This window comes from Staurois parvus, unplaced genomic scaffold (assembly GCF_062004578.1).
Source record: "Staurois parvus isolate SC_StPar_1 unplaced genomic scaffold, SC_StPar_1.0 ptg001865l, whole genome shotgun sequence".
Taxonomy (NCBI): Eukaryota; Metazoa; Chordata; class Amphibia; order Anura; family Ranidae; genus Staurois; species Staurois parvus.
The window spans coordinates 101,277-117,424 of record NW_028319661.1 but is presented as its reverse complement, the minus strand read 5'-3'; the positions used below and the strand labels follow the sequence as shown (position 1 = coordinate 117,424).

The 16,148-nt window shown below is 39.9% G+C and overlaps 1 protein-coding gene across 2 annotated transcripts in view; it reads left to right on the top strand.

The window, feature by feature from the left end:
* LOC149433997 (dedicator of cytokinesis protein 2-like) overlaps positions 1-15,326 on the top strand; it is a 104,909-nt gene extending 89,583 nt beyond the window's left edge. For both annotated transcript variants that reach the window (XM_089664244.1, XM_089664243.1), the window contains exons 22-24: positions 2,101-2,221; positions 6,550-6,692; positions 13,138-15,326. In XM_089664244.1, coding sequence (XP_089520370.1) covers positions 2,101-2,221; positions 6,550-6,692; positions 13,138-13,212 — 339 coding nt within the window. In that variant the 3' untranslated portion in view covers positions 13,213-15,326. The remainder of the gene's footprint in view (positions 1-2,100; positions 2,222-6,549; positions 6,693-13,137) is intronic.
* The last annotated feature ends 822 nt before the right edge of the window (positions 15,327-16,148 follow it).

Here is a 16,148-nt window from a genome sequence, read left to right as displayed (position 1 = left end):
ATTTAACCTGGATGGGAATCTAATCAAGCTTCTCCATTTACCAAATCAAAAAAAAAATGATTTGAAGTGGAGATTTCATCCTCACTGCTATAATCAAGCAACAGATCACTATTACAGTAAATTAATACCTACCTTCCTCCAACCTGGTCATTGCATCATCACATCTTACCATTTATTCACAGTGTACTAATGGATGCTCCTAAAGTAAACATTTTTACTAATAAACAAGATTAATTTAAATTGGTTATAAACCCTTAAGCAGCCCATGGATTACCTAATTCCCCCATCCACACGTAGATGGGGGAATCCTCCCGCCAAGCTGTTGTACTCTGATAGTGGGTTAGACTTCCTTGCTATATGAATACACTCGTCAGTGCTGCTGGCTTTGACCTGATCGAGAAGCAAATATCCGTCAGGGCGGTTGTACAGAAGTTGATTGATAGATTGACTTCTGTACAACTTTCCTGGCTATATGAATCAAAATTCAGCTGGTCCCTGCTACACCGGATGAATTTTGATCCATGTATGGCTGGATTTACTTATACCCACTGAAGTGTCTAGTCTCAGGTGATACAAACAAATCCTCCAACATATGTTGTACCTGTTTATCTGTACCATCTCTCTGCATCCTTTTAAAACATAAAATCAAAGGATTTTTTCTCAGCTTTAGCAAGCAGGGTGTGGATATGTAACAATTACAGCTAAGATTCTGTTCACATTCACAGCTAAGATTCTGCCCTGTACGTGATAGCTGCTCTCCAAAGCTTTTTCTTTGTTGTGTTTTTTTTTCACACAGGATGGCCAAACAAACCCAAAAGCAGAATAAACATTTTAATTTTGTGTTTAAATAAAATCTTCTATTGAAACCTTTATTATACTTTAAGCAGAACTAAGCTCGCTGCAACAACCTTTTTCAATTTCTATCCCTCCCCCTTCCCTCTTACACAAAGTCTAAAAAATTTTAGTCCATTTTTCACCTTTTTTAGTTCTTTTTGAGCATCAAACCAGCATTTCTGCTTGTTCAGCCTAGGCTTGGTCATGCTGCCTTCTAGGATTGGTATAGCACAGCTATCCCAGGAAGCATGTGTGTGTGTATGTGCAGAAATGGGGCAGGGTAGTATAGTGCCAGTCTGCCAGAAGCTGGCAGCGTTTGTGCGCACATGCAAAAATTCCATCGCATGTGCGCATATGCACCACCAGTCTCTGCTAAGTCCTAAATACCTGGAAAACTAATTCCACTTTAATTAGCCCCCATAAACCATTAACATTTTTAAAAAAAAGAGTTACGGATAGTTTTCAGAAATTCTTTTACCCTTTTTTTTTTACCTTTTTTACGGTGACAGTCCCAACGGAATGTATAGTCTGAGGCATAATCTGGAAGGACAATTATTTGGCACCCAGTCTGTGGCATTTTTCTAGACCAGGATTTCCAGATGGTCTGGAAGCCATCTTGTTGTAGGAGACTGGGAAAGTCTCTAGGATATGTGTATTTGAGGGGTAGAAGGCATATAGAACTGAATCTCACATGTGTCTAAGGAGGTAACAGCCAGAGAAACTGATCAGGCTGAAGGTCTGAATTGAGAGACTGTTAAGAGACATGATCATGTTGATAGACCAGATCTAATGAGTTGAACAAGGCACCTAAGACTATGAAAACCTAGCCAGAAGGCTGGAAATTGTTTATGATTACTTATGTTGCCATGTATTGCTGCATATAGCCCTGTATCTTCTGTTATCGTTAAGCAATGAAAGTGGACACAAAGCCCTGAAAATTTAGTATACACTGGTTCCTTCAAATACTATTCCTTGGTTGCTGATACCTGTTGTGGATATTAAGTTAATTAAAGCAGTAATAAGAATGTGAAATCACCCATGAGTATTCAAACATAGGACCTATTTTAATACAGGGAATAAAATAATATGCTTTTGACTTTTGGCTACCACAGTTCAGTAAATAGGGAAAAGCCACAAAATAGCAGTACAACCTGTCAAATGAGTATTGTGTATTCTTGGTGTGGGAAGCAGTTATAATAAGATAGACACACATAAGATTTGACATTTGAAGAATGCACAATATTTATTGTCAAATTGTTTATTTAGCAGCTTTCTAGAAAACAGGAGTTTATGAGTGACACCAATCTCTCTGACCATCCTCCTTCAAACCAGACTTCTGTTCTCAAACAAATGAGCTTTGCAAGCCGCTCCATGCCAACTATTCCAGGTACATTTCAATTTATGCTAATCTGTTCCTATTCACAAATGGGTTTATTTAGAATGAATGGAACTGCATTACTGACTAATCAGAAAAAATCGTAGCAAAAATAAATACTTTTGTAAACTTAACCTTCTGTTAAATTTGCAAAAGGTACTTTTGCCTCTAAGCTAAGCATATGGGTGGATGCTACTATTGGCTAGATAAAAAGTTTCTTCTTCTAATTGTGCTGGTAAGGAATTAATTCAGCTAACAATTGGTCTCCCAGATGTGTGTTGGTTGTTCTTATCTATTTTGGGTAAGGAAGTATTTCTTTCACTGGTATTTGTCAGCTCAAAGGTATCAAATATAAAGCTTCTTTTTCCGTTTAAAACACCTTCTTCTTCTTTAGTAATTACTTTAGCTATGCTTTATTTTTAAACATGGGCATGCTCTATATAAGAGAATGCCTGGGTCTTTATCACTCAAAATCCTCCTCATCTCCTTGTCATAATCTTCCGTATTTAGTATAACATTTTTAACACCTGCTCTGATATTTTCTGTGTACTTTTTTTTACTCTCATTTTTTTTTTCTCTTTCTTACCATATACTTAAATAGTTCTGTATGTTGAATAATATTATTTTGAGGATTAAATATCAATGAATTATCCAAGCAATTATTAATATATTGTTTTATAGTATTTAATGTTGGGATAGGACCTTGGTTGTTTAAAACATATTTCTTTTTATTTAAGTTTCTCATATAATTCTGAAAATCAGTATATGCATGAAATGATTTACTTAATTTTTTTATTAAAGTTATATAAGATTTAGAAAACATGTTTACATATTTTTCTGTTTCAATATTTTTTATTAAGAAAGTTTTGTTTTAAGAATATAACAAGCTCAAGATACGCCCACGCAGGCGCAGAGCAGAACAATAACACATAAACAAATACATCCTGCTGACTTGTATTACCTAAATAACTAAATGTCCAATGATAAATGACATCAAGGAGGGACGGCAAAAAGCTGAACCAAATAATAGCAGCAGTAATCCAACATAGTACCGGAAAAAGAAGAGAAAAGAAAAAAGGTTAGAGGAAAGGATAAAGAACATAAAACGACAAAAAAAAAAAAAGGAATCAGAAAAAAAACATGGAGGAAAGAGAAACTAGAAGAATCATGAATCCAGGGCTAGCACAGGCAGCGACTATAAGTTTACATATTTTTCAACAGAGAAAAATAGCCATCAAAAATGGTGGTATCACAACAAAACAAAAACAAATCAAACATAAAGAAGAATGAAAAAAAAACAGTGATGCAGTACAATGTGTTTTCCAATTAGGACTTGTGCACAGGAAGTTTTGTCTTATTTCAGCCAGACTAACTATGAAGTTGTAAATACCGCTTATGGGGGCGTTTTGTGGTTTGTTCTGCCTCTAAGGCTAGGTTCGCACCTAAGTGTTTCTGCAGCGTTTTGTGTTTTGCAGAAACGCACTACAGTCCATTTAACATGATTTCCTATGGGACACGTTCACATCCCCGTGTTTTCGCCATGCGTTTTTTGGAAAGGATTAGGAGGTTTTGTAATGCAAAAAGTTGTGTTTTTGCTTCTATAGACTTCAATGGAAATACTGCAGAAAAACATGTAGTGCGTTTTTGCTGCATTTTTTATGTGTTTTTGCTGCTTTTTTGTTGCGTTTTAATCTGCCTAGCAACAAGAACAAAAAAGGAAACCGCGTCAAAAATGCATGTGGAAAAACGCACCGCAAAAACAGATCAAACACAAACTGCATAGGTGTGAACCTAGCCTAAATGCCTCTCAATGTTAGCTTATGTGTCCATGCACACATACTGTAGGTGTTTTATAGGCGTTTAGAGGCAGAAAAAAACCTAAGACCAGTGTGTTAAGGAGAGGAGTGTTCCACGGTCAAAAATGTTTGATAAGCCTAAATGTGTGTAACTGTGTCTAAACACATACTTAGATATATAGCACAGCTGATGTGGTTAATTAAGCCTTAGATCAGGGGTCTCCAAACTTTCCAAACAAGGGGCCAGTATACTGTCCATCAAACTGCAGGAGGGCCGGACTGAGGCCAGTGGGAGTAGAAATTATCTTGGTGTCAGTGGGACTAAACAATGCCCCATCATTGGTGTGAGTGGTAGGAATACTGCCGCATCCTTGGTTTCAGGAGGAATTTTGCCCCTTTATTGGTGTCAGTGGTAGGAATACTGCCCCATCGTTGGTGTCATTAAGAGGAATTTTGCCCTTTCATTGGTGTCAGTGGAAGGACATATGACCGATTGTTGGTGTCAGTGGAAGGAATTGTGCCCCATCGTTGGTGTCATTGAAAGGAATTGTGCCCCATCGTTGGTGTAATTGAGATGAATTGTGCCCCATTGTTGGAGTCATTGGGAGGAATTGTGCCTCATCGTTGGTGTCATTGAGAGGAATTGTGCCTCATCGTTGGTGTCATTGAGAGGAATTGTGTCCAGTTGTTGGGAGGAATTGTGCCCCATTGTTGGTGTCATTGGGAGAAACTGTGCCCCATCGTTGGTGTCTGTGGAAGGAATTTTGCCCCATTGTTGGTGTCAATGAGAGGAATTTTGCCCCATCATTGGTGTCATTGAGAGGAATTGTGCCCCATTGTTGGTGTCATTGAGAGAAATTGTGTCCCAACGTTGGTGTCATTGAGAGGAATTGTGCCCCATCATTGCTGTCATTGAGAGGAATTGTGTCCCATTGTTGGTGTCATTGAGATGAATTGTGCCCCATTGTTGGTGTCATTGGAAGAAAATGGGGGGAACCAAGTCCAATTCCAATTGTTGGTGTCAGTGGACAGAATAATGCCCCAAGGGCTGGGTAAAAGCATGCCCCTGGGTTGCAGTTTGGAGACCACTGCCTTAGATGAACAAACTTAGCCATTCATGAGGCTTACCTCATCCACGAGGTCCTGATTGTTCATAAACTATTGTAACGGCAAATGCTGGGTGCAATAACTAAAAGCAAGTCATATTCACACAGACAATCAACACAATCAACATAGTCATACAGGTACTTTTAATCAGCATTTACACCATTACATATTCTACGCATACAAAAGACCCTCTAATGAATACCTGCCCTGGCACATCATAGCATTCACTCGGCACTCCAAGAAATAACAGAATCCAACTGCAATATTCTTGCACTGTCAAAACCTCAACTTTTATTCTCACACGACAAACAGGAGTATATATCTTATAGTCAACACAATCTGCATAATAACCAGGGGTGGACTGACCATTTGGGAACTCGGGCACTGCCCGAGGGCCCGGGGTCAGTAGGGGGCCCCATGAGATGCCCCTGGTACCTTTTCATAGGCTTTTTTGGTTGTGATTTGAGTGTGGGTGAGGACACAGGGGCCCCATGATCCCCTGTTGCCCGGGGGCCCCATGAGTTGTCAGTCCACCCCTGATAATAACACACACCAATAATAATGTGAGCATTACAGCATGAAATAGACACATCATTTGACAGCATCACAGCATAGAATTAATACATTACTAAAGCTATGTGGAAGTGGGAGAGAACAAATCCCATTGGAACCATACTGCCCAGGGGGTCACGGGGAAGCCATAAGCGCAAACAATTTATGAGCCCATATAGCCTTGGCAATAATCCCAGAGTCAGAGCATCCTCCGGCCACTAGGGGGCGTCCTATTGGTCTCGCTTCTACTCCCGGCTTTTAAACCATTTTTCTGGAACCTTTCCAATAGTGGTGCTACACCCACCATAGGAGGAGCTAGCAGGAAGGTTCCACGAGGATAACAGAGTCACGCTCAGCCACCATATTAATTCCACATCCTTATCTGAAAAGTCACACTTTTGCTTCAGTTCAGCTTCTTATCTACCCTAAACGTCTTCTCATCTACCCCAAACTTCTTCCCATCTACCCCAAACTTCTTCTCATCTACCCTAAATGTAAGGATTTCTAACTTCTCAAGCAAGCAGACGTCTTTATCTTCTAATGTGACATTACTAGATCTCATAAACACGTTCAATTCCATAAAGAAGTTTTTATCTTACTCTAAGCAGAATATCTTGTAACTCTGTTCCTTTGGCTTAGAGAACTGACATCAGTCACCTCTCATGCTCCTGGCATTTGGGCAACAATGCTTTATTGTAAAAATTACCCAGGAAACAAAGGGTCCAAGGCCAACACATTTCATAGGCATTGCAACTATGGAGCCTAAGCTTCTTAAAATAGCATACCAGTGTTTTAATGTTTTATGCAAATGGCCCTTTTCTAATTGTAGTATTTTCTTGCATGTAGTTCTGTTGTTCAGCTATTTGTCTTTATTTTTATGTTCAGCTTTAACATTTTCCACTGCCAATTGCCCAACATATGAAGACCAAAATCAAAGTCCCAGAATGAGCCAATCGAATTTTGCTGGACTTGAGACTGATAAGAAGACTATAAAGAAAAGCAAGATGAATCAATTTTTTAAAACAATGGTGAGTTTTTCATTTTTATCTGAAAAGATTACAAAAAAGCCCCCAGTCACTTTTCCTTTCCCAGCCTGCTGATTGGGTAGAGGTCACAGGAGATTGGTGATGTCATTTCTGTGTTCTCTCCTCCTGTAAGCATGCCTAAACTGATAGCACTATGCAAAGCACTAGCATTGACCAGAACTGCTCCAGTCTGAGTGCTGTTGTGCAGGGGATCATAGGAAGCAACTATATCAGAGATTTTTTGTTACTGTTTTGTTTTTTATACTAGCTTCATTTAACCACTTCCTGTCAGTATGACATCATATGACATCCTGATTCCTGCACCTGTTGGTATCATCCCAGTAGCAATATTTTCTGCCCACAATTCTCTGTACAGAAGAAGTGATTTGAGTGGCTGAACAGCCACTCGATCACTCCTGCAGGTGGCGGAATGGTGTCCCCCCTCCCACTTCCACCTTTCCCAGGGTCGCTGCGACTGGTGGCAATGGTGGCACTACACAGAGAGAAATGTTATTCCTCCCATTCTGTGACGTCAGAAACCAGATGTGACAAAGATTTCATCACTTATGGTTTTGGTTTTTTGTTTACCTGGCCTTAGTGGCTAGGTAATAAGTTGGGCAGACTGATCTGTGTCTGATCGGCTGCATTGGAGGCCACAGGACAGATTTGGGGTCTAATAGACCCCAGATCACTCCATAAAGAGGACCTGTCATGGCCCATGTTGTTCATCCCTTGTGAAAGTAATAAAGTTTATAAAAAAATAAATAAATTAAAGAGAGAGTGTAAAAAAGATTCAAGTAAAATAAATAATAAAAATAATTTTGACCTTTATGCCAAAAGACCTTTATGCCAAAAATTTCGTACCGGTTTTCAAAGTCATACAGGAAGACCTAAACAAGTGGCATCGCCCTTGCTTCTCTTGGTTTGGTAGGGCTGCAATTATTAAAATGAATATACTTCCGCGTCTCCTCTATCTCTTCCAAACTTTGCCAATTCTACTTCCAATGACATTCTTTGCTTCTTGTAAGAAACTATGTTCATTCTTTTTATGGAATCACAAGCGTCCGCGGGTCTCGTTCTCTCAGCTAACTCGTCCCAAACTCAGCGGGGGCATTGGGCTCCCTGACCTACACCGCTATTACTGGGCATGTCATCTTTCCCGCATAGTCGACTGGCACATTCATTCTGCTTCCAAAGACTGGGTCCTTTTGGAGAAGGCTTTTTCGCCCACTCCCCTACCATCGATCCCTTGGCTATTGCCGAAACACACACCTCAGGTTCTCCTCTCCCATCCTTTGATAGGTCCCACGTTAGAAGTTTTCCGCAAGGCTTGTAAAACGTCGTCCGTTTCAGACTCTCCTAGTCCCTTGACGTCGCTCCGCCTGAATCCAGATTTTCCCCCAGGGTTGCACAAGGATTTTTTATCAAATTACTGGCCACACGATCAGATTCTAGTAAAACATTTTCTTCACTCCGGCAAGGTGAAAACATTACAGGAGCTGAAGGTTAGCTTGAATATCCGCGAATTCCCTCTCTGGGCCTTTCTTCAGATTAGACACTTCCTGCTTTTCCATAAATCCCGCCATAATTGGACTCGCCCTGTTACTCCATTTGAATCCTTATGCTCTAAATCCGAACCGCGGACGCATTTGATCTCTGAGATTTATCCTCTCCTAGGGGACAGCAGGACTTGCACTTCTTTCCCCTCTTGCCGTGCGTGGAACAGAGACCTAAAGACGGATTTATCGGAGTCGGATTGGGACCGCATTTTTATGTACTCCCACTCCTGCTCGAATAATGTTTTGAAGCAGGAAAATGGCTACAAATTAGCCACTAGATGGTATCGTACTCCCTCCAGACTTCATCGGTTTAACTCTTCTGTCCCTGATGTATGCTGGAGATGTGGGACACCTGATGGCTCTTTCTTGCATATTTGGTGGTCCTGTCCACTTATTCAACCATTCTGGCTGGAGGTCCACCGGTTGGTGACTTCAGTGACCACTTTGCCCATAGTTTTCTCTGCTGCTCAGCTATTGCTTCATCATACCCCCATTCCTAGGAGTCAATATTTCAAGTCCCTAGCGATGCATATGATCAACGCGGCCCGACTCTGTCTTCCTGTGCTATGGGGCTCCACTCACCCCCCAACTATACGCGATTGGCTCAATCGAATAAGCAAAGTGGCGGAAATGGAGGAACTGATTGCGACTGCACTTGACATGCCAACTAAATACTCACATGTTTGGGCTTGCTGGACCCACTTTGTAACTACCCCTGAATTCGGATCTCTCATGGGTCGGGATACCTGATCGAGCTCAGCCCTACCTCTGGTTATGCCCTTGGTTCTTTCATAATCTGCGTGGTAATGACCTCCTTTCCGGTAATTTATATTTGCCTGCTTAGCTTTGGTGAGTGTTTAAATTCTTGACACTTTCATTTATGATCTCCATTAACACTGTTGACACACACTTCGCAGCCCGGACCTTTCGCTTCCCTTGCTTCCCCCTTTTTTTTTTTTTTTTTTGGCCTCTTATCCCCCCTTCTCCCTCTCCCCCTCCTCTCCCCCCCCCCCCTTTTTTTTTTTTTCTTTCCCCCTCTTTCTCTTCTCTCTCTCTACTATGACTCCCATTCTTTTCCTTTTCTTATTCTTTTCTTTCTTTCTATTCCCCTTTTTTCTTTTCTTTCTCGACAACCTCTTAGTCTTCGATCAGGCTTAGTCTTCATTTTATCCAGGATTACTTGGTGTATGGTTAGCTTATATCTTCTAGGATAGTCAATGGTACTCATGACATCTTCTCTTATACTGCGATGCTCATTTGGCCTCATGATAGCGCACTGCTTTTGGTTTAGGCTCTGAAGGTTCATTTCCTCCATGCATAGGCCAGTACGCCAATATTCACTTGGTGTAAGTAAGCTGTTATTACCTTCTCTATTGTACATTTTTGAACCTTGAGTACTACAGGCCTATCTCTGCCGTAATTTGCCATGCTTCTGTTATCCACAGTGTCGCACTCTGCCATGTTGTTTCTTCCTGTATTTTGGTTTAAGCTGTATCTATGACCTGATTCTTTATATTTTCCTGTAACATGTTGTCACTTCTAAATAAACTTTTATGGAAAAAAAAATAATTTTAAGAATTTAGATCTCCCCTCCCCCTGTACTTATGTGCAAATACGAATACATACTTAAGTCCCGAAACGCATATTCAAACAGTGATTGCACCACATATGCGTCGGTTTATGCTTTTCATTGCTCTTGTGGGTTGTTTTCTGTTGGATGCAATAAATGACCTTTAAAAAGAATAGCTGAACATATTAAAAATATAATGAAGGGGTACAGATTCCATAGTATATTGGACCATTTTCACGGTGCCATGCTAGGGATCCATCTAAATTACAATTTTGGGGGGTCGATAGGGTTTTTCCCTCTTGGAAGGGTCCAATAGAATCAGGGACCTCTCCAAGAAGGAAACAACATGGATTTTTACTGTACATACATTAGCACCTGAAGGCTTGAATATATAGCTGGATATCAACTGTTTTATAAGTGATTTGTAGAGTATATATTAATGGGCTTAAAGATAGTGTACATATATGGAATTTTAACTGGATGTTAAGATTTTAATGTATTTATTTATGTATTATCAAATATTGGTTGTCATGCTATGGCAGAAGTTATGTTAATCTACCTCCTCCTCATTATAAAATATGGCTTATGGTAATTGGGTTATATGTAAAAATATCCCCCCTGATGGTCTAGTTTAATTTTGTATTACCCCATTATTGGTATTCATTTCTATTTTTATTTGGTCTTTCAGTGTGGGGGTATTTTATTTTGTTATATTCCGGCAATATGGGGGTTAAATGCACAGTCGGATAAACCATTGGGATTGTGCAGTGTCCTATATTAACATATTGGCTGGTTAGTACTGTGCTCCGTTGTCTAGCGGTAGTGATTAGCCAAGTGTGATGAGGAGGAGTGTATATATGGGTGGTTGCCGCACCATACAGCCATCCCCTGTGACAAAGTCGGAAGTGACAAAACACGTTGGGACGTGGCTGTGCAGCAACTGGATGTGACGTCAGTACCGGAACCAGAAGTCATATGGCAATGCAAATTCAGTGGTCTTTTGGTGGTGAGAGTCATTACCATACTATCACACCTGACACCTATCCACATATGTCATATCATATGTATATGATGAGCGGTTTTAATACACTTTATCTTGTGAGTGGCATTCTATTTTATAATAAAGCATTTTGTCTTGGTTATTGTACCATTGGAGGTTATTTTTATTTTTCCATGGTGATGATACCTGGTGGAATGGAATGAGGAGTTCTGTGAAGGTAAATACATCAGAAACCTTAGGTGGAGTCTCAAAGTGAATCATGCCAACCATGAAAGTGGGAGGCATGTAGGTCCGGTGAGTGTTTACCCAGAGGGGAGTGATTTTTCACAAACACTTTGTGGTGTCTTGGGTGGAAAGCAGCAAGTCTATGGACAGTTGGAGCACTTTATTTGCACTGTTGATATTATAGACTAATCCTATCAAGCACTATTTCACCTGATGATTTATATGTTTTGCACATTTTTTTATGTTTATAGCCTATAGCGCCACTGTGAAGGGTTTATTTCACATTATATTGTTGTGGCAACAGTAGTTTGAGAATTTGCATTATATTATCTATGTTTCATGCTCTGGAGTGCACTATTTAACTATGTAGGATGAATATTTATTCAGTTAGTTTTTCACCATTGATTTAGCTTTTTATGTATTTTATTACATCCATTTAGCACTGAGGTTTTTGCACACGCTAAATATTTCTACTGCTTGAATTTTCATCACAAGGGAAATAGTTTTCTCTGTATAAATATCAATATCTGTATTTTGCACCATGGACATTTTTATATTCTATTTATCCAGTCTAGATTAATTCCTTAATCATGAAGCATAGATGCCAGTCATTTTATTTGTTAAAGTAGCTCTGTTGCTAGATAGAAAAATAGCGAAGGGTAACGAAACACACACACAGGGGGTGGATCAATTTGCTGGATAATTGGAACAGAGAGGAGAGTGGAAAGCAGGTGGATTACCTGGGATGCAATGTCTTGTGTGTATTGTGGCCTCTAAGCACATGTCCCCAGGGCACCTCACTGGGTCCCGTTAGTCCTCATGGGTGACTGTTGGTCAGGTACTTCATTTAACCCAGTCCTTGCTGTTGCCATTAGCATTAGCTGTCCTGTGGGCCCCTTTCCTCAGTCTGGTCCCCTCTGGGCCCAATACATAGCTTTGCTTACAGCCTCACTAATCTGGAGGCCTCTCACTGCAAAATCACATTCAGGTGTCCTATTAAACCCTTCCCTCCTGTGGTCCATGGGCATCCCTGTGGATTGCCCAATACAGCATCCAACAAAGTGCAAGGGATCACCCTACTGTAACAAAGCTGGTGAAAATTAACATACTGTAAGTATCAGGGGGCGTGCTAACTTCATGCACTTAGATCCCTGGTAGGAAGTAAACCTGGGCCTCCAGCACTGAGTATTCACAGATTCTTTTTCTAGCCAGATTTTTAGAAATAGGTGGTGAGGAATAGATTTAAAGTGGTTGTAAAGGCTGAAGGTGTTTTAACTTCATGCATTCTATGCATGAAGGTACAACAACCTTCTGTGTGCTGCTCCCCTTACAGCCCTCCTAATACTTACCCTCTTGAAGAGTTCCCTCTTGATCCAGCAATGTGCATGAGAGCCTTGGCTGTCCTGGGACTCCCTCAGCTCATTGACTGGGACAGCAGTGGAAACTATTGGCTCCCATTGCTGTCAATCACAGCTAGTGAGCCAATGGGGAGATAACAGGGGGCGGGGGGGGAGCCATGACTTTATGTGTCTTGCTATTGGGGCACTGGTCAAAGGGGAAGGAGCCAGGAGTGCCAGCTAGGGATCTGAAAAGAGGATTGGGGCTGATCTGTGCAAAAGCTGAACCTCTAATGCCACTTTAAAGACAAATCATGTTATTACCCAGCAGGATACTCAGCTTCTACAGCTGAAAAATGACCTTGGAGTGGGCTGGGGCTTACAAAGCTGATGCTCAAATTTGTGGTGTGTGATGTTGTGTGTCAAAGTTTTAGAGGGGATCTGGCAGTGGATCCCAAACACCACTGCTCTGGGATGTCATATGGTGCTTTATAATTGGCATGTTAATAAAGAGTTAAATCTGAGTTTATGTGCTTTGCAGGTCCTTTGCAGACTGTGGTATGGGGGGGGGGTTGGGGGGGATTTCTAATGAAGGCTATGAGAGCAACATACAGGTTTTCCTAGCTTTTTCTAGATTTAAAACACAGTTGCCATAATGTTTCCTAAATTGTCATAGCAGACAGCCCATAGGCTGTCCTAAAACCCTTGATTTTCTTGGAAAATTATAATTTCATAAATTTTTTATTTTTATTTGCAGCGTCCCTCCAAGGTTACTGATGATGGAAAACAACCTACAGACTTGCCAACAGAATCCCTTTCAATAGACCTCTAATAACCTTTGGTAGTATTCAAGCTGTTTACAAGAATTGTGGAACAACTACAACTATAATCAGTGTCTTAAAAAATCCTGGCATGAGAAAAAAAAATTGGGGGTGGGGAACTGAAACCATATCAACCACAATGTTTTGGTATTTTGCTAGAAATACACTAACACGATTACAATGAACTTACGTAAATATGTTAAACTGTATCATTACTGTAACATGCATGCTCAGTTTAGCAGAATGTGCCTATAGGATGAGTTAAAGTATATGTAAACCCTCACCTTGTAAAACAACACATTCAGTTTAAAATAGAACTAAAAGGCAAAACATTTGTGTATACATATAAAAAAACATTATAGATACCTTTTTTTCCGCTTTTTTGTAAGTGATCACATACCCTCTGTTCTCTAAGGAGCTCAGAGAGCTGGAAGAGGAGAAACAGAAGCACACTGGTTTCTTAGTGAATGTTTGTGTAGGAGGGGGCATGTGAGCACAAACCTGATCATTGGATTAGCTCCCAGCACAGAGAGAACTGACCATGCTGTGCTCTCCTGTCTAGTATAGTCAGTTTTTAATAGGAAAGCAGAGGGACTGCCAAGATCACCAGGGATTTCATACAAAGGAAGCAATATAAAGAGAAAAGAATACATTTTCATAAAAGTACATGGTACAGCAGGTACATATTAAGAATATGAACTGGTGGGTTTACATATTTTAACCCTAGAACAAAAAAGTAATATATTGCAATGTTCAGGTTCTTAGATATGTTAGCTGCAATAATATCCATTGTTCAGGCTACAAACATTTTCATCAGCTACAGAACATACATGTTGACGCAGCGTACTTGGCACTTCCTGAGTGCACTCATCCTGGCACATAGGTGCCTGTGCAGCTCAGTGTACATTCCAAAGAAGAAATGCAGAGAAGAGCTGGTAACTCCAAGTCCATATACATTGCTTTATTTCCACATCATAATGAGTAAAAAAACGAACACGTTTCAGCAGATAGCCTTGATCACAGGCTGTGGATCCCCCCCTGGGCTGCTCTCTGCACAGACTATGTGCAGCACAGTGATGATTTCACCATTACTTTCACAAGCTAATATCTGTGTTTGCAAAGATATTTGTTACATACAAAGATAATTTATCTCCTTTGTAGTTATTGAGATGAAAAAAAGTAAAATTTGTTGTTCCCAGAGTTCAGTCTTAACTTGTGGCTAGCTGTACCAAAGATGTGTTCTTGTCCTGAGACCCTTGACTTTGTGAAAATCAGTGTGTAGGCTAAAGAAAGTAGGTATTTGTGTCATCCTCAAGTACACCCAACAACAAATCATGTTTTCAGGCTTGCTTTCACCTTGCAGGTGCTTTACATCAATGCCAACATCTCGGTATTTATGACCGCTATTTTACCTAAAGGAAATTCCCTAAAACACAACAGGGTTGATTTACTAAAACTGGAGAGTGCACAATTTGGCGTAACTCTGCAGAGAAACCAATCAACCTTCAGGATTTATAATTACAGGTTCCTTTATTCAACCAAAATAATGTAGTGCCAAATCCCAAATCAATAAAATCTTTCAAAACTGGGGAATTCCCCAGGAATTTAAGGCACCCAATGTAAATATAAAAAAATATACATTCGATACAGTAAAAATTACAAGCTTTTATTCAATATCAAAACATTAAAAAAATTACTCATGGGGCTATATCAATTTCACAAACACATATTGTATCAAGATCATATAAACATATAAAATACTAATGATCCATTGTTTGAAACATACGTCCAGTGCTTCAAAAGGGGAGTGTCAGATGTAGAAAAATAGAGCCCCAATGCATTTCAACTTGCAGATAGCTTTTAGGCTAGAACAGGTGAAACAGAGCTACTACCTCCTTAACCACTTGTCTACCGGGCACTTATTCCGCCTTCCTGCACAGGCCAATTTTCAGCTTTCAGAATTGTCGCACTTTGAATGACAATTGCGCAGTCATGCAACACTGTAACCATATGAAATTTTTATAATTTTTTTCACATAAATAGAGCTTTCTTTTGGTTGTATTTAATCACCACTTAGTTTTTATTTTTTGCTAAATAAAACAAAAAAAGAAACTTTTGAAAAAAATGCACTTTTCTTCGTTTCTGTTATAAAATATTGCAAATAAATAACAGTTCTTCATAAATTTAGGTCAAAATGTATTCTGCTACATTTCTTTGGTGAAAATAATAATAATAATGGAATTTGTATTTTTTTTTCAAATGTTTCTATTATTTTTTTTATTTTTTATTACATTTTTTAAATTTTTTTTTACTATTTTATTTTTCAGCACACTGTGACCAAAGCAATACAATGTTACCATAGTAACATTGAACTACTCTGGGAAGTGATCAGGATTTTTTTTTTTAACACATTATGATTGCTAATACCAATGTATTTAATTGTTATTTGCAATCATTGTTACTGAATGAAACTGATTCATTCAGTCTTTTGTTGTGATTAGCTGTGATTGGGCAAAGCTGATCACATGATACAGATGGGCTGTGATTGGCCCTGCCTGTATCATGTGACTGCCTTGACCAGTCACAGCTAACAACATAACTGTATACAATGGATGGCATGACAGGAAGCTATCCATTGTATACAATTGATGTGATCTGCTGTGATTGGTCACAGCGGTCACATGACATTGGCAATGGGCCGGTGTAGCGATATGTCATCAGCTATGTCCCTTGGACTCAGCCAGTGAAAGATCGCGTTGCTCCGCAGTCTGGCGGCCGCGTGAGCAGCTCATTTTGACAGGATGTCATATGATGCCCAGTCACAATGACGAGTGTCCTGCCTGGCCATCAATCTACTATAGGCCGGGCAGAAAGGTGTTAATCATCAACAGATTGCAGGCACAGGCTTCCAGCTAGCAAGGTCTTTGTTATCCTCCAATATTCAAGC